Source organism: Thalia democratica, chromosome 6 (assembly GCF_965202585.1).
Source record: "Thalia democratica chromosome 6, ktThaDemo2.hap1.1, whole genome shotgun sequence".
NCBI lineage: Eukaryota > Metazoa > Chordata > Thaliacea > Salpida > Salpidae > Thalia > Thalia democratica.
Window position 1 is genome coordinate 36,165,416 of NC_139170.1, and position 24,092 is coordinate 36,189,507.

Sequence of the window (24,092 nt, forward strand, 5' to 3'; positions counted from 1 at the left end):
TGAATTTGCTTCTTAATTTTTTACCACAGCTCTATTTTCTAAACACTTTTTATGTCATAAACCAATTTAATGTATTATGAATACGTTTAGTTTGTTGAATAATTAAAAAATTGCTGTTATGAATGCACAAAATTTTACAGTTTGTAAGTTTTCTTTTCTTGAAATGAAAGTATTTATGTTTAACAATAAATTATTCTTAACTGTTACAACTTATATACAGTTTTTATACAAATAATACTGGTTGTTCAATGAAAAAGAAACATTAATTGTTGGTTCTCAATGGACTAAAAAAAGCTTTTTTCAAAATAACATAAAAGTTTCTAATTTTGGGAAAAAGCCTTCTTAAAATGTTTTTTTTTTAATTCAACCTCTAAAACTTTGTAAACTGTATTTTTTCCTTGCTAGTTTAATGTATTTAGTTCAAACATTGAATGGTATAGAAGTAGTTTTAGTTAGTTTTTAAAGTTTTTGAGAAAATTGACAATGAAAAATGTGTCATTAGTAATATTTTCTAGACAACTTTATACAAAATTGACTGATAATTTGGGGGTCTATTTTAAAGTAATCTAGTTATATGGTTTCATGAATTACAAAATTTTTTATGATACGAACATAAAGGGGAGGGGCCTTTTACAAACAGATTTTGTTTTGTTGAGTTTTATCTTAATTTTCAGACACTTTTCGTCACCTACCCAAATACAAAGTTCTATCAAGATATAAGGTATCAAAGTAGATAAGTAAGCAGTCAGAAAAGACAAAAAAAAGAGACTTTTTCATTAAAAAAACTGAAAAATCTATATTATGTTTCACATTTAACCAATTTTTTGAGTTTTAACCTTATCATAAACTAAATCTTATATGTTTTGGTTTTAAAAAAACAATATTCTATTTGGTAAAGATTAATTTAAGCACTGACGAGGTCTTTGACCCAAACTTAGTTTGTAAAATATATTCTTGCAAGAATAAATTCATATATTAAATGTTTGATTCAAATTTAGTTAAGCATCATAAAAAGTAGTTAATACAATATAAATGTTGTATATATATTTAGTTTTTTTTGTTTTACTTGGTATAAATGTCAATATGATATCAGAAAGAAGTTTTTTATGGTAAATTAGTCCTATAAGATAAAAAATCTATAATTCCTAATATGTTTTATTCTAAAATTAAAAAGAATATAATGGATTTGTTCACTAAAGTTTCATTTAATATTACTTTAGAAATGGTTAAGTGTATCAAATCAATAATATTTTTTTAATGAAACAAAATCGAACACAACTGGCAATCTAGCACAATCATGATTTCGACAGTGAAAAAACAGCTTCTACAAATGATGAATGATGGAAAAACAGATGAATTAAATCTATCTGTAAGTTTTATTCATGTTTAATGAAAGTTATTTCAATATTAAGTTTTTGATTACCAAATCTAAAACTTAAGTTTTTTATGTTTATAAGTTTATTTACAAGTATAATTTATGCTTTAAAGCTAGTGAACTGTTTTATAAAGTTTTTTTTTGACTTACTAAAAAATTGTATGACTTGACAACTGTAAGTTATTTATACTTATTATGTCAAAATAATATTATTAGCATATGTTAACTAGTATCTGTAACTTAACAATAAAACAAAACAAATTTGTTTGAAACTAAAACTAAAAACTTGTTGTTATAAAGCTAAAAACTTATGGTTTTTTATGCATGCTTTAATTATATTTTATGAATAGAATTTACAGAATATAACTTATTTTGTCATAGCAGCTTGAAAACATGATTTATTATAAATTTTTGTTTTCAGAATCTTTTAGAAGGTCTTTGTAGTGTTGATGATGAAAAAAGTTTGTTATGCTTCATTGAACAGACTTTTAAGAAAATTTACCCTTTGTCTGTAAGTTTTATGTAAGCTTTTTTATAAATATCAAGGTTTTTACTAAAAATAGAGTTTATGTTATAACTTTTTTTATTTTATGTTTGCTATTTATTTTAGCTTTAAAATGTAAATAAGTTTCATAAATACAAAACAATTTCAATATTAATCTACAGAAGCAAATTGGCTGTTTTAAGATAAGCAAAAATGATCCAGGTCTTGCAGAAAGCTTAAAAACTCACAAAAAATGCAGTAGCAGTTTTGTAAGGTTTGTACACATATATAAAGTTTACTTTATGTATCTTTTACTTGAAACTATGCAATAATTTTTAGATCATGCCAATGTTCCAAGGAAAAATACTCTACTCAAACAAAATATACAAGTCCGGTAGACGTCTCGGAAAAGGAATTTTTTTGTGAGAGTGGTTTTGATGTTTCAAATTCATGTACAGGTTTGTGTTTTAGTTTTTCAACTTGTTTTTAAAGAGCTTTGAAGGTCTTAAAAAGTTTGAATAAAAAAGAGTTTACTTCAAAGTTTTATTTTTAATTATACATGTGTTTTTGTTTTATGTTTTGTTTTTATTAAAACTACTGAAAACATGTTTGTTTTTTATATGTAAATTAAAGTTATAATAAGATTCCAATTTCAACAGCTCGAATTTTTCAATTTCACTCATTCAAAGAATCTATAAAAGATTATTGGCTCATAATAGTAAGTGTTTTTAAAAACAAATTTTGTCTATTTAGTTAAAAGTTTATTTACTTACATGTCTTTGTAGATCAATTCTTGGTAATAAATTAGTTTTATTAATTTAATTAAGATGCAAGACAGTTAAAGTTCTCAAAATTTTAATAAATCCTACTTATTGTTAATTTTCTATTTTTAAAATACTTTATTCGAATATTTTTACCATCATATTGTTATTAATTATAACTACACGAGCTTTTTAAATTTTATCAATTTTTTTTTTATTTGAGAGATATGGCCCATAGTTGTTAAAATGAATTGCAATTATTTACAAAAAATACTTGAGCGTGGAAACTTTGATACAAATGTTCTATTGATATTCAACCTTCAGTTGGCGTAGCAATAATAAAATTTTTGCTACACTAGTGTGGCCCTTAAAAGTTTTGATAAGAGTTTGAATCTAGTAACTTGAAAAGTCATACAATCATTTGAATTATATGAACATCATTGATTTTTTTAATTTACAGATCGATGAGTCTGACCCAAAAATAAATGAAGTGGAATTGAACACATTATTAAAACATGTAAGCAGTTTTTTAGTGATTTAGTCTGTTATATTTTTCCCAAGATATTTGTTTTAATGTAAACAACCTTGAACATTATAGTTATGTTAAAAACAGATTTCTCTAACGTACGAAAGAATATTTTCTAGAAGAAGTACAAATACATCAATTACCGGAATTTCGACAACTTTTTCGTCAAAAGAATCATACTCTGCAAACTTACTTCTTTCAGGTGTTGTTTCTATTTTTTGCATCAATTAATTTAAATGTTAAAAGTTGTTTCTTTGTTGTTTATAGAACTTTTATACATTGACAAAAGTTAAAAATGTCTAGTAAAATTTCATACAACAATAGCCAACATTTAATTTGCTAATTTTTAAATTTGAAGCCCATATCTCATTAAAAAAAAATTAAAAGCTTATTATTTCGGAAATCTAGTGATAAAAATGTCCCACTAGAAAATAATAATTAAAAACCTTTGTAATTCCATTTAAGAGATACCCTAGAAAAAATGGTATAATATCTCAATGGAGAAATGTACAATTTTGCAAAGTCTTTGTAGATTTAAACTTTAATAAAAACAAACAGTTTACTATGTTAAAACTCTGTATTTTTAAATTAAAGTTTTCAGTTATGTATCTGCAAACAGAGGTCTGTGATCCAAATGGGACCCACCTAGCAAAATATTTTTGGTCCGCCACTTGCTTAATATTAAAAAAGACATTATAAATTTATTTAAGCTTTTTGAAAATGATTATTCAATAGTTTACTTTTATTTTGCTTTTATTTTTACTTATGCCTCTTTTATATTTATTTTAGTGCACACTTGCTATAATGTATGGTTTTATTTTGTTTTCCGTGAAGGAACTTTTTATTATAATTTGTCCTGGAAAAAAACTATTATCAATAAATCTGGCCAGTAAGGCTGCTGAACAATCGATTATAAATACAAAGTTTTCAAAAAAGTATTGTTATGAAGTATAAATTTGTTATAACTCCTAATTCGTTAACGCATTAATTTTTTTATTTTCTAAAGTATAATACTTTTGTTAAACAAAAAAGTTTGTATAAAAAGCCTCTAAATCGGATTTTATTAAGTAAAAACTTAGTATTAAAAAGAAAATTTTCCGAAAAGTTTAGAATACAAGATATTTTTAATGAAGCTGTGTTTTTGTAATTTGTTTTCCTTTTAACTAAAAAGCCTACTAAACTTTATACAACTTTTTCTTTTTGTTTTCAAGCATACATGTTATGCAGTTTTATGTGTAAAGTTTAATATATTTTTATTTAACTAAGTAGAAACGAATTTGTATCTAAAACAAAATTTTACAAATTAGTATCACTATGTAGTATGCCCGCTACTTTGATTTACAATTTTTCACTATTGTTACGTTTAACTCGTGTTGCCTCTAAATCTCATACTTTTATAAATTAAAATTTGTAAAAATGAACAAATGCAAAAGTAGTGAACATGTATGTTGCAAAATAACATTTACATTTAAAACTAGTTATGATCTGCTAGTAGTTCATGTTTATTTTACAACTGTTGAATTTTTAGGTGAACTCGAAAGGGCCACTGACGTAATCCAAATCCAGCAGGTGCTCAACTCTCACGTTAGTTGGCATGTTTTATTTGATTGTTCATCTTAAAGCAACGGAAGCAACCTTGAGTTTCCACTTGTAAAAAAGCAAAACTACTTTTTGCATTGAACTGTTTTACAACATTAATTAGTCAAAATTTTATTTGCAAAACTCAGTAAATTGTAACTGGAGATCCCTTAAAGGGTAAAACTGAGTTTTGCAAATAAAATTTTGACTAATTAATGTTGTATATTTGTTTTAAATATTTTTTAAAATATTATTTCAAATAAGTTGAGAACTATTTTTGTTCAATTTAGAACCTCAAATTTAAATTTAAACTGTTACGTCATACTGACTTTTAGTTTTGAAAAGAAACAAACAAATACAAACAGCTGAGGGAGATCACGGAAAGCGGATCGTGCTGCATACTGATAAGAGCCGACGACATCCAGCAGCTCATATGCCAGGTGGTCGACGACTCGAAGCTGCAGTTTGAAATATTCACCTCGGTTCGTGAAAAATTTGTGAAAAATAAGTAAAAGTTTACTATGGACAAAGTTTGAAATGTTGCAATGAGTGTTGTAATTTTCTATTTTAAATGTTTTTCTTTGTTAAACAGTATAAAAGCATACGACTTACAAACGAACTGTCCAAGCTTGTTCGAATCATTTCACTTTATTTTTTAATGCTCCAAAAGTAGTAAATTAACAAACAAATGTATTGATTTTTTGATATCGAATCAGTTTGATAGCTTGAGACGAACAAGAAGCTTCTCAAATTTTCCTTGCAAGCTTCACATGTTGAAAAGTGTTAAGTTGTGAGCAAGTGTTAAAATTTTCAATGATACGTTTCTGTCTGCGGCTCGCTAAACTTATTGATTTTTTTCTTTCAGCAAAATGTTTTTGTTTCATTATTTCACCAACTGCAATTCTAAAGTTCAGTTTCTAACACCAAGGTGTAAAATTTGCAGCATTTTATTTCAAAAAAGCCAGTCGCAGTGTAATCTTGTTATTGAGTTTTTATTAGTGAATTTGTAAATTTTGTGCCCTTATACATCACTTAAAGAATTAGTTTACGTTTTACAGTGGCACAACCATTAATATGTTTCAAAGGCTATTAACTTGATGTATTTATTTAATTTAACAGTGTTTAAAGTTGTTTCCAAAATTAAACTAAAAACAATTACTCAAGAAAGAATGATTTCATTTTAATTTTCAGTAAACGAAATTTTAAACGTGTTTAAATTATAAAAGAGTTACTAAAAAAAGGTCTCGCTGTCATAGGCAATTACAAAGAGATAAAATAAATGAAAATTTTCACATGAATATACAATTAATCCTACTCACGAGTTATTGTTAGTCATTGAATGACCTTTTTTAAATTTCAAGGGTTTTAGAGCAAGATTAAAAAACTAGAGTGTTTTCAAAATTAATTTTTACAGCTTTTTGCTATTTGTTATGTAACCTTACTAAAAAATACAATACCAGTATTTAATAAAAAAAAATACTTTTCACTATACTAAAACTTTATTATATAATGGCTCATAGTAAGTGCTTATTTGATTTATGCTTCTTTAAGGCTGCTTAGTTTTTAATTAAGAACATCCTACGCCCAAACTTGAAGTTTCGCCAAACTTTTAGCCTTGAAATTTCGAGCATTAAAATGGAAAAAAAAACTTTTCAACTTGAAAAACCCACTCAATGTCAGGCTGACGTCTGCTTGAACTTAAATGGATTTCACGGTAGATATCTTTTTCAAGCCTTTGAAATTTTTCAGAAACTCCAAACGTTCATTTTTTGCTTCTGTTTAAAATGAATTTTTAATGAGAGCTCCGTCCGAAGTATTATGTTCCTTTCGAAAAGCCTCTTTGTCTCAACTTGGAGCTGCCGTGATTAAAATTTATTGGATTTTCCTAGTCAAAAACATCATAAAGTTTTGAATGAGCTTTGTGCGTTCTTTTTGAAAAGTGAGCCGCATGTTTACGGTTTAAACAGAGAAATGAATGTATCTAGTGATTGGAAATATTCTTGTCTTGTCGGAAGTGACGGACAACTCGTAACAGTTTTTTTGTATTTTTTCTTTTAGGTGGGCATTGTTTACGAATTTGTGGTTGTTGCGCATGCAAAATTTAAATAATGACTTTGGTTTTAAAATTTAAACAAAGACCTCTCTTTGATGTTTTTCAATAAATTTTGTGATAAATTACCACTTTTCACGCCGAGCCACTTATAACAATTACCTTGCCACTTAGTAAGTACCTGAGTGTATTTTTAACTAATGCACAAGTTTGTTAAAGTAGTATATGGTGGGTGCAATGCTATTTTTAGCAAACTATGGTGGTTTTAACTGTTTATTTTGAAAGACATTTTTTATATATGAAAACATTATCATTTTTTAGAATACTTTTTTTCTAATCTCTCTTTACATCTTGTTTGCTTTTAGATTAATCAGTAAGTGATAACAAAAATAAAAATAAATTAATTAAAAGATAACTTAAACTTATGTTTTATTATACTTAAATATCGCGAAATCTTTTTTTTTAAATATTTAAAAAATAATTTTGTATGAAACTTTAAAACTAAATACAACTTAATTCTTTCAGTTATAAAGTTTTTATCTTAACAAGTGTGATAAGAGCTAGAAAACTAGAAATTGATAATCAATTTAAACTTTAAAATATAGAGATTTTTAATTAATTTCTGCGTATAAAATTAACATAAACTTGTTATTAAATTATAAATAGTTTTGAAACATTTTTTTTAGATGGAAGAGGAATTGTTCAGTGAAATTTGCAACGAAGAAAACGAATCACTGATAAAACACCAACTCAAAGAGGTTTGTATCAGTTTAAATACTTTATTGTTTAAATTTAAAAGATATAATAAAAAACAGACATCACAGAATGATTTAATAAAATTTATAAGAGCATGTTTTGAATGCGGCTACCCGCAGTCTGACAAACATGTTCGTCATTAATTAATTTCATGATAAAAAATACCGAGGTTCATATTCAAATGTGAATCTCACATGCAAGTTTGGCAGAAAAAAACATCATCGCGGCTTGCCGACGATTGGAAGCAAAAAAGTTCATGCGTCACATTCTCGCAAACAATCGATTCGCGCCGATGACGGTCGTTACGTCACAATCGATTATTTGCGGCACTCGCGCGCTGACGTAACAGCCGTTCGAATCGACACGTTTCATATACAGCAATCCGCTTTGAAAAATAATCCTCTTTGTTCCGCACAGTTCTATTTATAGCGTTTTTTTTTTGCTGATGCGTCACATCTCGCCGCGCTGACGCGATGCCGAATGGAATCGGGCGTTGTGATTGGCTGAAGTGTGCAGCGATGAAAATCGATTTGCCTTTAATTGATTGGCTGAGGTGTTTGGAAATTAACCTTGTTTTTTTTTGTTTGGTTGCGCCTTCCATTTGCGTCATTTGGGGGGGTTTGTTTATTAAAAAAGGATTTGTGTTTATGTTATCTTTGACACGATTTTTTTCTTGCTCATCGTTTCTAAAAAAAGTCTTTTGATTGAATTAAACAATTGCAATAAAGCTAAGAATTATTGGAAAAATTTTAAAAAGAAAACTATCAAAAACTACTAAATTTTTAAATTTGTTGAAGTGTACTTTTTGTGCGTCAATGAAAATTTAGCATAATTGATTTTTATTTATTAAGGTTTAGAAATTAGTTATGCATCAAATACCAAAAATGTAGAGTATAATTTAATTAATAACACTATTTTTAAGTCTTACTCATCGTTTATTTAAATTCCTTAAATAACCAGGGATTTTGAACCTTTTACTTAGAAAGCATAATTAAATGTAATTCAAAATTTTCAAGTGTTTTCTTTTTTAATTTATGTTCTGTGACGCATTTTCAAGTTTCAAGCTTGAAATTTATTTTTAGCTAAAAAAATATTTTTTAACTGATTAAGTTTAAAAAAAAACCACAACTTTAGTTTTCAAAATTCTTGCAAAAAAAAAACACATATTTGAACGTTTGAGAAAAACTACCAAGTCTCGAGTTGAACAAACTTTGAAATTTGTCAAATGCCCATACAGCATGTAGAACAACCCAAAATAGCTGCCCGAGCGCTCCAAAGCCGGATTAATGCTAAAACAACAAAACTATCGACACGGTTTTAAAAGCTCTCTGCCTTCGGAAAGGGCATTAATTATTTGTTTTCACGGGCAAAACCTTCTGAACCCGGAAAACGAGCGTGTCGGAAAGTTGATTTTGCTCGCAAATGTTGGTTTTGCTGATTTTGTTTACATAGCTTTCAACTGGCGTGTCGCTGAAACCTCGTTAAGTAAGTTCGATGTGGCTAGTCAAATATTTGCTTGTTTGATTTGATAAGTTGTGTTTTCAGTTTCTGTTTTGTATTTAGTTGATGGCTTGTTTTATTTTTTACAACGTTTTTGAAAGTTTGTTAATTAGTATAAAATGTTTTTACGCAAAGTTTTATGATGATTAAATTGGGTTTACAAATTGTTTTCCCAAGTAGATTTAAACAAGGCTTTAGGAAATTTTATACAATTAAAGTTTATTTTTGAAGTTGGTATAATGATACTTAAGAATAGAAAGTTTGACTACGTCATCAATACATTTATCTATTTTTGTTGTAAATCCTTTATCAAAATAAACTTGTTACGCAGAAACACTTTACTTTTTTTTTTATTCAACTACACTTAAGATACTTTGTTCGCAGTGGTGACCTAAATACTGTTTTGTTATTTTGTGGGGCTTAAAAAAAATTCAATGATAAATTAAAAAATATGTGTTATAAAAGAAAATAGTATATAGCCATATCGTTTTTTACAAGTAAAAATAACTTTAACATTGGAAGTTATAAATAAAGCATCAAATAAAAAGAATTAGCTGCTAAAAACTGAGTTTAACTTGAACTTTCAGACTTTATATATCTTGCAGCTGCTAATAAAAGTAATGAGTTCAAAAATGTTCAATTTATCTAACACCACAGCAAATTTAATAAAAGCCTAAATTTTAATTTCACAGCTTATTAGAAAGTCGCTTTATTTTTCTTGAAATAAAACGTAATGAAACAAAAATAAAACACTAGTTTTTATATGCATATGAAATGTTATACCTCGTTTAATAAAAAAAGGTTTCTTAGTTTTTTTTATCTAATTACTACTACTTACATTTAATTTAACACAATTTTTATGTATAAGTTTTAGTTTTAGAAGCAGTATTTTTATCAGGCTGACAAGTTTTACTTTTAAACAGAAATACTTTTTAAAGTTTCTGTTTATAATCAATACTACAACGCATAGGGTATGCTTTACATTGTATTTAAATTATTTATGCTTAAAATGTTTTTATTTTATGTTGACCTTTTTTTATGAGTTTTTGAATACATCTCTTCTTAAATTTTTTTTCAATTTTTTTAAATATCACAATAAGTAGTAATACTAAAATGTAAGAATTATTACATGAACTTTTTTGAAGTATAATTTTCAAGACTCAATAAAGTAAACATACAAAAAATTGTTAGTATTTTAATTTTTTAATATTTATAATATTAGATATATATATATATATATGGTTTTTCTCTATAACCAAATATTAAGTTTTTAAAGGTGGTATTTGTTTCTTAAGATTTACATACAACAATTTTCTAATCATTGAAATATTAAACTTTGTTTTGAAAATTGATGGTTCCAAAATATCTACATTATAACTCTACTAATTATAATATTCTATTTTACTTTTGAAGGTCAATGTTAATATTATTGATTAAAGCTGCTTGTAATTTTATGGTTTTATTTATACTCTGATACTTATTACCTTTGTTGTTTTTATAACATAATGCAAAAAACACTTGTTGTAAAAAATGTAAAACTTTTGCTGCATTAATAATAAAATAAGTTACATTTCAGTTTCCGCTCAAGCAGTTTTAAAATTTTGAAAGCATTTTTGCAACATTATGACTAATGCAAACAGAGTTTTATGATAAACGTTTTGCTTGTATATTGAAAAAAAATAACTGTCTACAAATTGAATGAATATATGTTTAAGCTAGTTTTTTGCTATTTTAATTGTATTGATTAAAAATTACTCGAAATAATTGATAGAAAATAATGTTTGTTACAATTTTTTTATAATCCTTTATCGACTTTTATAACTTGTTTATATGTAAATAATGGTCAAGTCACGTTTTTTTTTCTGCCTATTTTTAGTTTAAAATAAATCAAATTATTTGAATATCACTGTAATTTAGATTCATGTAGCTTAAAATATTTTCTCATAACTACAAACTGCAGAAATTAGAGGCGTCAGTTATTTGTCATTATTTTGGATTCTGAAGTTTAAAACTTTGTTATTATTAATTAGTAAAGAAGTATAAAATTTATATAACTTAACTTTATATAACTTAATTTTTGTCAAAAGTCATAATAAAAAAAATATATATAAACTGTATTTTGGTTTCTGAAGTTTATAAAAGTAAATTTTAAATGGAAAATAAACAGTAAAAGGACATATTTTTATAAATGTTGCAAATTTTAAAAGACTATTTTCTAACTTGTATAAACCTTTTTTGAAACATTTAGTAATAATTGTTTATTAAAAAACTTTTTTCTTTACTTAAATGTAGTTTTCAAAAGTTCATACTACTACTAAAATTTGAATTGTTTTAAAAATAAGAAAAAAATAGTTGAGTGTTTATACTTTTATAACTGAAGTCACAACTAATCAAAAAAAAAAAACAATTATCAGATAAGTTTAAGTTATGGTTTTTTTTTAATCAGAAATACACCATAAAAATAGTTATTATTTGTTTTAATATAGTTGGTAAAAAGTTTAATACTAGGTTCATTAATCACTAACAGAGTGAAAAAGAAAAGTTACTGAAGTTCATGGGCAAAGATGTTGTGTCGTTGTTAAGTGTTCCGGTCATCCACAAATCAAATGGAAAAGTCATTTTGTACGTTTGCCTGGTCAACAAGCAAAATCAAGAAAAGTAAGTTTTATCCACTTTGTATGTTTTTAGTTAATCTTAATGTGTTTATAGATTTCTTTATAAAAGCACTCGTTTAAATGGCATACTCAAAGTTTATTTTTTATTTTGTTTCATTATATTTTTCTATAGAAAAGAACCATGAAGCAGAAAGTACCTTAATACTAGTTATTAATAATTATTGTTATACATTAGTTGTTAATAAATGTTAAAAATTAAAAACTCAAATTTAATTTCTTAAGTTTCAAAGTGTCTGTTTTTAAAGCAAATACTGCAAGTTTGTAAAAGTAATTCTGTGCTTTTGGCAAACAACTAAATACACAAGTGAAAACTTCAACCTTTCACAAACACCAAGTACTTTCTCTGGTTTCTTTGAAGTGTTGTTGTCTGTTTTACTTTTAAATATGCTGGTGTTTTGTGCGAATACAATTGATTGCTTAAAACGACTGCTATATGTCATTTATATATGGAAACTGTGAAGTATAACTTTTGTATTGCTCTTTTGTTTCGACGTTGTTATTTGAAAAACACAATACTTCAGTTGAAAGGTCACATGAGGGTATTCTAATCATGGTATATATTAAGATAATGTTTAATTGAAATTTTATTGTCTTTGTCAAACATGAAGAATTTTTGATAATAATGATGATAAACGATTTGTATATATTAATATTAAATTTTTAATTTATATATGCCTATAAAAGTTAGTATAACAAAATCAACTTTTGCCAGCGCTCTAAACGCTTCTTTCAGCAGGTTATTTTATTCAACAAAAAACTAGGTATTTTATATACGTAAATGGTTAACTAATTAAACCCACACTTAGATAATTTTACAAATTAGAATGCGTTTCAAGTAGCCAGTACTTCTAATTTGTTAATCAATTGATTTAAGTTTTGCTGTTTAGTATTTTTATCAGACTTATAATCAAAAACAACACCAGTCATTTACATTGTGAATATCAACCAATGAAAACGCGCAGATTCACGTCACGTGACATCAAGTTGGTGAATGACGTGATGAATCGAACTTGGAGGATTCTTGAAAGTTCGTTGGTCCTTCAGAGGGAAATAAAAAGCAGGCAGGAGTCTGAAGCCATGCTGCAAATTGCAAAGAACTTGTTCACCCATCTTGGTTTGTTTGTGTTATAAAACATAAGTATTAAGTAAAATGCATACTATTCTACTCCCTAGTTTAAATATCGTTACGTTTTTCTAATAGGTACAAATAATAGTTTAGTTTTGATAGGCCTAATATTAACAATTTAATTAGTAGTAACTTTTTGTTTGTGAATTAACCTCAATCTCTAGTAATAGCATTTTTACAAGATAAATTTCAAGTCTCGTAGTTCTAACTGTTTGCAACCAATCAAAAAATATCACGACCACTTTCTACTCAGGGGATGTCCGGCTTTTGTTGGGCGAAATCATCCAATCGGCTCGAAACCTGACGTCAGCCGAGAGGTGCAGCGTGTTTTTGTCGGACGAGAACACGAACGAGCTGGTCGCCACGATTTTCGACGGAATATCGACCACCGTAGACGAAGTTGGTTTGATGTTAAACTGGCAAACTGTTGATGAGTTTAAAATGCAGCTTTTCAACGTACAACAGTGATTTTTCGAGTTTGCGATAATTCATGCCGTGTTGATCAGTGTCAAATTGAAAAGATGAATTTTAAATCAATTTTTGTCGTGCTCACGTGATTTTACGCAGCGGGTTGAAACAAATTAGTTTCAACGAAGGTTTTCTGACAAAGTTAATGAGCAGTTTTTTAACTCTTGCTCTTGTCAAAACAAGTTAAATTGTGATAAATTTTATTTTTTAACGCTAAAATTTAATGTGCCCTCATAAGTCAAATTTGAAAGTAATTTTAGTCAGTTAGGCTAGTTTTTTGGAAGAAACGAAATGCTCTTTGTTGTAACAACACATTTAAAAAAAAATGTTTAAATTTTAAACTTGCTTTATTGCAAGCTACATATAAATGAAAATTTAACAAGTTGATTATATATATGATAGCATGAAAAAATATTGAACACTGGTATAACCTTATATAACTTTTACTTGCTTAAGTGCTCACCGTATGAAATTTTTATAGGTAAATATTCAAAAGAAAAACAACAACATAAGTTTTAAAAAATTTAAACAAAGTTTCATTAATTTTAAATTTTACTTTTGTATTTTTTTTCTTGTAATTTATTTTGGACACGATTTAAAATGAAAATTCTATCCAGTTTTATTCAGAATGATTTTATTTAGCCTTTAGCACATTCTTGGCATCAACAAGTTTTTTGAGCTTTCTAGAAAAATAACTAAATATAATTCTATGAAAACAATTTTAAATGTATTATAGTAGTGCCAGCAATTATAAAAGTTATAAGTAAACTTACCATCAATAATCAATTTCTAAACTTTAATTTTCTACTATTTAAATTATTAATATATGTTCAGAGATGGTAGAAAAATAAATAATAATTTATATATTAGTGTTGTAAAAAAATGTAATCAAATTTGTTGTAATTTTAGTCATTGGATCCGCGACAATACTCCTTTGAGGTAATAGAAATGTCATTACTGTGCTTTCACATGTCACTATTTGTATGCTTTTGTGTCACCTACGTTTGCACATTTTAGATTTTTCTGTATTGAATTTTAATTTGAGTATTATGATTCGTAGTATTCATAAGTAGTTTTTTGATAGTTCTGTGGTTTTGTGTTTAGTTTTTTTATTTTGAAACGTTAGTTAATTAAAATGTTGTTGCAACAGGGTTTTCAATGCAATAAGTTTGATACATTTTGCTCATAATAACACAAGCTAAAAGACTTATTATTATCTCTATAAGAACCTAACTTTGAAATAACACCTTGAGTTTTATGAAAACAATATTTAATTATTACGAAACATCATTCAACTTTAATTAAATGGTAATTTTCTTGTTAGAACAAAAAGTATATGTGTAACAGCATGTATAATATAAAATTAGTTCTTTAATATTTCTCTTCCCTTATAATATATAATAATAAGGCTTATATTATATAATGAATTAAGTCAAAGCGCTTAGTTAAACGAGAAAACTTGTAATTTTTCACCGCTAAAATTGATCACTTAAAAAGTTGCGAGAAAATAAATTGTTTCACCCAGCAACGAAGCAGTCTGCGATACACGAACTAAAAATTAAGGTGAAACAAGTTTTGCGAGTTTTAATAAAAAATTCATACTTTAAAGCCAACTTATACAAGTTTGTTTACTGCAGCTTACGTGAAATTGATTTTCCAAAAAGCTCCGAGGTAAAACCATCAAAGTGTTTTTTGTTTGGAATATAATTTCGTTCTCAAAGCATACTTATAAAGAAAATAATGAAAATTCACGCAATTTATTTTCACGCGTAAACAAGCTTCTAATATGATGAAGTTTAAGATCCGGGTTCGCAATGCGTCAATCCTCAGAAATTTTTGAATAAGTAGGATTTTGTTTGACTGCTTAAAACTAATAATTTTTAAATACTGTCAATTTTGAGTATTATAGTTAATTTTCGTGATCTAATTAGTATAGTGATTTCTATAGATATTTCACATAAAATTTAAACTTAAAATTTTCCATTTAAAACCAGGCTGTTTAGTAGTTTTTTACTCAAGTTTAAGATAATTAGTTATTTTATCAAATACTAATTTGTTTACATCTAGTTTTGCTCGTGACTCTTGCGGAATGCCACAAGATGATAATTAAATTCATTCAATGAACGAAATACTCGAGTTTATTCTCTAATCTAATACAAAATAATTTTCAAAACGTTTCAAGGCTTAAAAACAGCTTTAAAGCAGAATAACACTAAAACATGTGACTAGCATTTTATTTACAACTCAGAGGAACATTCTATTTGTAGTAAGCGCGAATTTCGTAAAAATAAAAGCAGCTTGTAAATTTTTGGTGACGTCACGATTAAATTGATTTTCCATTTGTTCAAATTTGGTACTTTTGTCTTGTTGGTACATTTTACAAGACGAAAGCCTCTGATGTGCTTAAACTTTCACCGCTAATTTAACATGAATACAGTTTTGCATCTGCTAGTACTCATAAATAATTTTAAAAGAAATTTGAGATGGAAGTTGTATAACACACGTATTTACATGCTAAATTTTATTGGAGACATTTTAAGTTTACTTTTAAATTTGAATATTTATTCAATTATGTCATTTAGTTTTGTTGCATTAGATTTTGTAGAAATAAAAATAAATTTAAAAGTAGAAACTCATAAAGAAATAACTTTAATGGCTATGAAATGTAAGTCATAAAAAATTGTCTTTAAATATTTAATTTTGTTGTCGTTTCTAATACAAACATTAAATAACTTTTAAATAAAAAATAATAAAACAATGCTTTTTTAGCTTAAATTTGGTTAAAGTTCGTTATAATTCGAAACAAAAAGTTATTATCTTTAAAGTTTAGTTTAAATTTCTTAAATTTTTTATGTTTTTTATTTTGTTTTTGCACAAATTGACAATGACTGTACATGTAGAAAACAAGTATAGAACCAAAGTATTTTAGATAATGTTTTTTTTATTGGGAGCTTGAGTTTACTATTAACGAATAAACACTCAAAAAAAATCAAAGGTGAAACTTTTCTATTAAATATTTTATGTAGTTTTTTGTCTTTTTAGTTTGCATGTGCCTGATTGTTATTTTGTTGATCAAATGTAGCACACTGTAATTGTTTAGTTGTTATTTTTTAATTTGGCAAGATATTTAAACTTTTTAGATGATCACTTGTGTTTTATGAATGGTTTATGTAGATCTTACAACAGTTTTTAAACTATTTAATTGAATAAACAGTACTTAAATTGAGTTAATTAAAATAATATCCATTTTATCTCAATTAGTTATCACTAGCTTTTGTTATTGTACTAAAATTAGTCTAGTTAATTAAAAGACAAATTTTTACAATTTTCATTCGTTAAGTGATACATTTATGTATTATTTAAAGTTATTATTTCTTAAAAGTTATTTTGCGTTTCAAATAGATAATGTTTAACAATTTTTTTTTTCTAATTTGAACAGCTTCACAAAAACACGTTTATACTCAAATAATTTTAATTATACTGAAACAGAATGTGAAAGAAATAAGGTTTCCGATAACACAAGGAATAGCCGGTTTAGTAGCAACAACTGGTAATTAATTATAAATTATTTTATTTGCTATTCATTGTTTTATTTAAGATCATTTTTCTTACAAGGTTTGACTTGATCAATAATTATAATGATGTAACTACATGTAACAGTAGATAAAAGTTAAATTCATATTACCTTACTAATTCATTTTTTTTATAATTTTTTGATGTTTTTATACGGCTTTAAATTAACTATTATATACTTAAATACTAAGCTAAATTCTATATTTTTTTTTGTTGTTACTTATTTATTTTATTACAACTAATCATAAATTATAAAATAGTTCAATTTAAACTTAAGCTATCACAAGCTTGTTTAGTTGTGATAGAAGATTATCATGCATTTGAAGAAAAAACGTTTTTATATTTATTGTCCATATCTTTTGTATAATTTAAAAGTAGTGAACTAAAATTAATTCTATTTACAAGTAGAACGATAACATATATTAAAACTCTTAAATATATACAAATAAACTTCTTACGAAATATAAAATATATACAAATACATTTAAAATCGAAGGAAAAACACTGAATATATCAGATGTATACAAACACCCACTGTTTTACAAAGGAGTTGATGAAGCTACAGGTTTCAGAACCAGGTTAAAATGTGTATACATTTTTTTTGAAAAAAAAGTTTTGTTTTATTATAATATTGTACACCTTCTCAATTTTCATCTTAAAAAAGTGTAAAAATTTAAGTTGATGTTTACAAACTTCACAAATATACACTTTAGATTTGAATCTTATTAATCATAGATTTCACTGGTAGATTAAATTCAAAATTAATAAAATTTGTTTTTTTATTATCAAAGTTCTTTAGTTTTTAACTTTGTTTTTAAAAGGACCTTCTACTAAAGTTTTGAAAGCATTTTAATATTTTAAAATGTACTTAACTTGATCTTTAGATTAGTTTAATTTGTTTAAAATTATACTCGAAAATATTTTCTAAATTGTTAACATTTGGTTGCACATGAAAAGCCTGATTATACATTATATTTGAGTATGCTCTTGATTATCAAGTTTTTTTTCAATGTTATCCTAATTGTGAAAATAAATACTTTTTAATTTTTTAAGAAGTTTAGATACTTTATATGTTAAAGCAAATGAAACTGGTATAAACATCACTATATTATTTTTTACAGAAGTATTTTGTGCTTCCCTATCAAAGATCTTAAAGGAAGTTAGTTGGCTTTTTTATTACAGTTTAAATTTAATAATATTAACTTTGTTGTAGCTTGTTATTAAATATTTGTTATTATTTTAACTTTATTGTATGTTGTAATTAAATTAATGATTAATTATCACAGAGGTTGTTGGAGTTTCACAACTTTGTAACAAAATAAAAGGTTTGTTTTTTTATATTTCTTATTTTATTGCAATTGTATTTTTTGTACTTTTTAGTTTTTTACTGAAGTGCATTATATTAAGGCGCTGAAACTTGATACATAATTAAAGTTCGCTAATTCCTTCGTTTTTTTTTCATTTCTAAAAGTCTCTTAAATAGTTTAATATTAGTTAGCTGAAGTTTTATAAATAAAAATATTAATTAAAAAAATTATCTGTGATCAGTCTATAATATCTTAAGCTGTTTTTTGAATTTTAACTAATTTTTAGGACCATGCTTTACTTCCTACGACGTTGAAATAGCCGAAAAGTTTTCAGTTTTTTCTGGAATTTCCATATTTCACGTGAGTATGTTTTATACTATGAAATACAACTTTTACTACTTATAATTAAAATAAACAGTGTTTGTTGTACAAGCAAGTACTTGAGTCAGATGCAAGAAGCAAACTAGCAAATGAATTGATGTTGTACCACATGGATGTTAGTTTATTAAGATTGTTTTAGTTTTATATAGACAGAGTTTAGTATTTACAGTTGAAATATTTTTTTAATTAAAAACGTTTTAAATACAAATATGATTTAATTTTATCTATTGCTATCGTTTAATAAAACTACTTATACTAATAAAAATTATTGTCACAGCTAAATAAGTAAAAGTGTAACAATAGTTTAGTTAGTTTATATTGAGTTTGAATATAAAATTGAGTTTATCTCTATTTTTAACGCGTTGAAGTATGACACTTAAATTACCAATGAAATTTATAATAATTCAGGTAGATCCAATGGACCTTCACAAGTACATAAAACTGGTTCACGATTTGGAGAGTTTGAGCAAAATAAGTGCTGACTTCAGCTCTTTTTCATTCAAACCAAGAAACCTCGCTTGCGATGTTCAAATAGCCGTTTGTTCTTGTATATTTTAGATACTTGTCTTTACTCACCTTTAGCTACATAACAAAATTAATTGTACTGAATACTTCTTAAGTTTTAATACAGTTGAACTAGTTCAGTAATAATACAAAAATAACACGAGTTACGCAAGACATAAACAGTAGACCGAAAACTACTTCAGATATTCATATTTTTTTAAACTATAATTTAAACTATAATTTTTATAATAGACAGCATAACAGACTTGATAATTTATAAACTGTTTATAAAAAATTGTTAACACATAACAACCAAATATAAAACAATCTATCATTTGTTATGACGTAACAACCAGGCTTGCGTGCTGATGTACGATGAGTTGGGGCTGACGAGCAGGTTTCACATACCCCGCCGAACGCTGGTCCACTTCATGCTGATGGTGCGCAAGGGGTACAGGGACACCCCGTACCACAACTGGAAGCACGGGTTCGGCGTCATGCACCACGCCTTCACGCTCATCAAGAACATCAACCTTTCCTCTCTATTCACGTACGTGCGTTTTTTATGATATGTAAGCTTTTATACATAAGATGTAATCCCAAAATCGGTCCAGGACACAAGTAAATTATTTGAAGTTTGCTGAGGGACAGAATATTTTTATAAAAAGAAAAAAAAAGGTACAGGCTTTAGAAGTTTTGTCTATGGATTATATAACTTTTAAAAGTGTAAAACTTTTGAAAATATTTATTTAATTTTAAAATTATGAGTCACCACTGTATTTTCATATGAGTTTGTTTGATTTGTAGTATTTGTTTGTTTTTTAAATTTTAAGGTAAAATTAGAAAATAGTAATTTTTAACTTTCTTGACATTCAATTGAATATGTAAAAAAAATCACATATTTTTGATGTGTTTAACTTTACAAATATTTTTACAGTGAAGTGGACATAATAGCATTATTAACTGCTGCAGTCTGTCATGACTTGGATCACAGAGGAACGAATAATTCATTTCAAACCAGTTCTGTTAGTTTGAATGTTGCATTGAGATATTTTTTTAATTATCCTCATTAAACACTCGGACTTCAATGTACTGTAATTAAAGAAATTGCATTTTAAATACTATAGTTCACTTACAAAAAAGAATAAACAAAAAATAATGATGTTGCTAATGATGTTTGAGAATTTAGTTTTAATGATATTTATCTAATTATTGTTTGCATCAATTTTGTTAATTATATCTTTTGAATATTCCAAAAACTTGAAGTAATTTATTTTTATCAATATACGTACATAATTAAGCTCATTGTTTTCGAATTTTAATAGATCTTGACAACAAATATAATTATTTACGAATCTAAAGCAACTCATATTTACTAATAAGAACTATTTGTAATAACAAACTTAATTGTTCATAAATTTTTAACAGAGAAGTGTCTTAGCAGATCTTTACAGTTCAGAAGGATCCGTTTTAGAGGTGACATTTTTGTTATTTATCATATTTGGACATCGTATGTTGATGAACAATATTAAATTTCTACTTAAAAAAATTCAAATATAACACATTTCTTTCTAAATGTATAAAGTAAAGAAATCATGAATTTGATATATTTAATGAAATAGTTATACTTATGTTGCTACTTTTTTAACAGAGACACCATCTAGCTCAAACAATGTGCATTTTAAATTCTGCTGGTTGCAATATTTTCGAAAACATGAGCCATTCGGTAAGAAAATAATCAATAAACATTTCAAACTTGCCAAATTTTAAAGCGTTTTTTCGTTAAAACTTGTAGTAGCCAGTAAGTAAAGTTTTAAGTTTACGAAGGATATAAAACCAAACATTCGTTGCTTTTTAAACAAACTTTGAGAACTGTAAAATTGTTAGTATAAATAATTAAAAACTCTCTTTGCTATGTAGTTAATTACTAGTTGTTGCAGTGTGTAAAACTAACTTGTTCATAATTAATGACCTAATTTTTTTTGCGATTTAACTATACTAAGATATTCACGAACTCAGATAAAATAATATACACTATCTTTTCGTGTACTTTTGAAAGGGTAATTTTTTTTCATAAGTTCGTATAAACTTACCCCGTTTTTTATGGCAGATTACCAGACGTTTTGTAAGTAATTTTATCTATTTTTTAGTATAAAAAAAATATATATTTGAGTATTATTATTACAATTTTGTTTTTAACATAATTCATATATTTTAACACTTGTTAGTTTTATATACTAAATAATATCAAATATGTTTGGTGTTTCCGAATTATTTTTATAAAAAGTTCTAATCGGTCATATCATAACACATTTTTTATTACAAATTCTGATTGTCTTTCAACAACAATATTTAACAAAACTAATAATAAACAGGAGTTCAAGCAAACGATAGACCGCATCAAACACGCCATTCTCGCCACAGATGTCGCCTCTCACCTGCAAATAATTCCCCAACTGCAAAAAATGAGCCAGTCAGACAAGAGCAAGGACCTCGTGTACTCGTTATGCATGACTGCGTGCGATCTGAGCGACTCGACCAAAGACTGGCAAACTACCACATCCACATCGGTAAATTATGGTGTTTCTATTTAAGATGTGTGAAAATATTTAATTATGTTATTTTTTTAACAGGAACTCGTCTATCAGGAGTTTTTCTCGCAAGGAGACTTGGTTAGTGGAAAAATTAATTTAAAAAATAATAACATTGTACATAGATCTATTTATAGGTTAAAACAGACTTAGTTATGAGCAATATATTTTACAGAAAAGATATTCTTTATAAAATTTAAATATAAAAATTTAATAATAGTCTAATAAAAGTTTATGTAAATAAAACTTCGTAGGAGAAACGAATGGGGAATGTACCCGCGGTTACAAACGATCGGGATAAAGCTTGTTTACCAGAACTTCAAATTAATTTTATGATTCACATTGCTGAGCCTGCTTATAAGTTTGTTTCAATATTTAATTTTATATTTAAACTTGGAGAGTTGGTATTCTATAGTTTTTAAATTAAACTGTATATATTTCAAAAACTATGTTACATTTTATATCAATATTGAAATGAAAGATATAAATTTAAAAATCGATGAAATAATTTAAAAATCTATAAACGTTATACAAATGCTAGATAAAATATTGACATTTGAAAACTTTAAAATACAGAAACTACAAATAATAATTAATATTTAAAATAATTACAACTTCAAATAATAATTATTATTTAAAATAATTGCGACTTCAAATGATAATCATTAATAGACTGATGGCGCAGTTTTTTCCCGGGTATTCCCCGGTATACGAAAACTTTATGCGCAACTTGCGGTGGTGGCGCGTCGTGTTACGTCACACTCAGCACAGTGACGTCATAATACCCAACTCGCAGCTGTTCGAGTACATCACTTCGGAGGAGTTTTGGAGGATCCTTCAGCGGAGCGAGGAATGAATTAGTGTGATTTGTTTTGTAAAAAATAACAGAAGGGTACATTTAAATGTTGCACAGCTTGATATCGGTAATAATTTGATGTTTTGAAGCCAGTTCGTAGTTTTTGAATGATTTGATTTGCATATTTAAAGTTGAAAACTGATCTAGTCATTTTACTTTAAACAAAAAACCTCAAAAATTAAAGAACAAATTGTTCACTTTTTCGCAGTGAAAAACTCAGAGCACTGTCTCGAAACATTCAAAAGTGCAACAAATTTAATATGGTGCCATAAAAAAGTCACTCAAAAGTGTTTAAAATCAATTAACTTATGTTTGTTCAAAAAAAAATTTTTTAAACGCTAGCTAAGTTTTTGTTTCATGACTGATAATATTATTTTGTTTAACGTTATAGAATTTAGAAGAGGTTTCAATTCATTTAGTCATCTTGTTTTTATACTGTGTTCTTATACTTTTTTTATTTGTTTAGGCTTGCTGCCTTGAAAAACTCCGCTCTACGTATTATAACATTTTATTGCACTTTAAAACATTTTTTTTTCAAGTAATAAGGTTTTTTATTTTGTTTAAAACAAGTTGTTTACTAGAATAAGTTCTGTACGTTTTAACTGTTTATTGATCTTATACTCCGTTTGGATTTTTTAAATTACTTTTTTTTAACAATATAAACAAAAATTATTTAAATAAGTGTTTATCTTTTTAACATATATTATAAAGATTATTTGGTTTCAGTTTAAATTTGTTTTTATAAAATCGTTAGTTTTATGTCAATTAAGTTACAAGTGGATCAAAGTTAAGTTAAACTTTTTAAAATTTTTATTTGCGAACCAGAATAAAATGCGTACTTATACGATAGGTGCATTGTTGTAAGTAGCTTGAAACTTTTGCTTTAGATCAATGCTTAATTGTTTTTTAATGTATAAATTTATTTTCTTAGACTAAAATGAATGGTTTTAGACATCATGAAATAAAAAAGCATTATAAGTTCATGTGTTAAATGCTTCAAATGTTTACATGCCAAAAGTTGTTTTAGATAATTTAAATCAAAAGAGAGACTTATGCATCAAAAATTAACTATTTATATAATAGATGTTAAAAACATTAAAACTAGAAAATATATTAAAATAGCTGATAGTAAACATTCTTATCAATATGTTTTGCATTCTGCCAAAACAAGTTTGTACTATTTGTAAAGATTCTAATGACTTGTACTTCTATTATGTTCAAATAATACTATAAAATTTAAAACCGATTACGATGATGAAGTATTTTTGTGTTAGTAACAACAAGTTTAATCTGTAGATTGTTAAACTTATCTCGATATTTATTTAAGAAAATTTTGTGGTTTTAATTGTAAAATACAGTATTAAATTTTTAAACCAAAATAGTTCAAGTTTTTATCTTAATGTACAACAAATCAATTTTGAAACATAAAGAAGTAATCTATAAAAGGAACATGTATATTAACTAAACCTAGAAATTAAATGAGGAAATTTTTAGCGTTTGAGATACTTTGTGACACTCTGCATATACTATATTAAAGTAATAAATAGCAAATATTTTTATTCTTTATTGAAAAATAAAATG

At 26.1% G+C, this 24,092-nt stretch overlaps 1 protein-coding gene across 3 annotated transcripts; it reads left to right on the forward strand.

The window, feature by feature from the left end:
• Window positions 1–1,224: 1,224 nt before the first annotated feature.
• Window positions 1,225–23,108, forward strand: LOC145839473 (cGMP-dependent 3',5'-cyclic phosphodiesterase-like). Of its 3 annotated transcripts, none has more exons than XM_082947041.1 (29): window positions 1,225–1,369; window positions 1,797–1,886; window positions 2,042–2,133; window positions 2,199–2,317; window positions 2,519–2,577; window positions 3,081–3,137; window positions 3,234–3,348; window positions 4,675–4,730; window positions 5,090–5,206; window positions 7,461–7,532; window positions 11,558–11,688; window positions 12,605–12,819; window positions 13,085–13,230; window positions 14,209–14,238; window positions 16,789–16,849; window positions 17,369–17,450; window positions 17,994–18,031; window positions 18,159–18,197; window positions 18,466–18,539; window positions 18,598–18,675; window positions 18,969–19,097; window positions 19,421–19,614; window positions 20,002–20,089; window positions 20,493–20,540; window positions 20,716–20,790; window positions 21,440–21,634; window positions 21,698–21,736; window positions 21,910–22,016; window positions 22,328–23,108. In XM_082947041.1, exons 1-29 carry the CDS (start codon window positions 1,298–1,300, stop codon window positions 22,509–22,511), a joined length of 2,802 nt encoding a protein of 933 aa, XP_082803167.1. In that variant the 5' UTR covers window positions 1,225–1,297; the 3' UTR covers window positions 22,512–23,108. The 3 variants fall into 3 exon arrangements, with proteins under 3 accessions (XP_082803167.1, XP_082803170.1, XP_082803169.1); XM_082947044.1 differs by having other exon boundaries at window positions 12,668–12,819; XM_082947043.1 differs by lacking the exon at window positions 14,209–14,238.
• Window positions 23,109–24,092: the final 984 nt, after the last annotated feature.

What these genes read in the sequence shown, in the direction of transcription:
- LOC145839473 (XM_082947041.1), top strand. Translation starts at nt 1,298, where the DNA reads ATGATTTCGACAGTGAAAAAACAGCTTCTACAAATGATGAATGATGGA. An exon ending in TAAAACACCAACTCAAAGAG is followed by an intron (nt 7,533 to 11,557) that starts GTTTGTATCAGT and finishes AATCACTAACAG; the next exon opens with AGTGAAAAAGAAAAGTTACT. An exon ending in CGGTTTAGTAGCAACAACTG is followed by an intron (nt 16,850 to 17,368) that starts GTAATTAATTAT and finishes TTAAAATCGAAG; the next exon opens with GAAAAACACTGAATATATCA.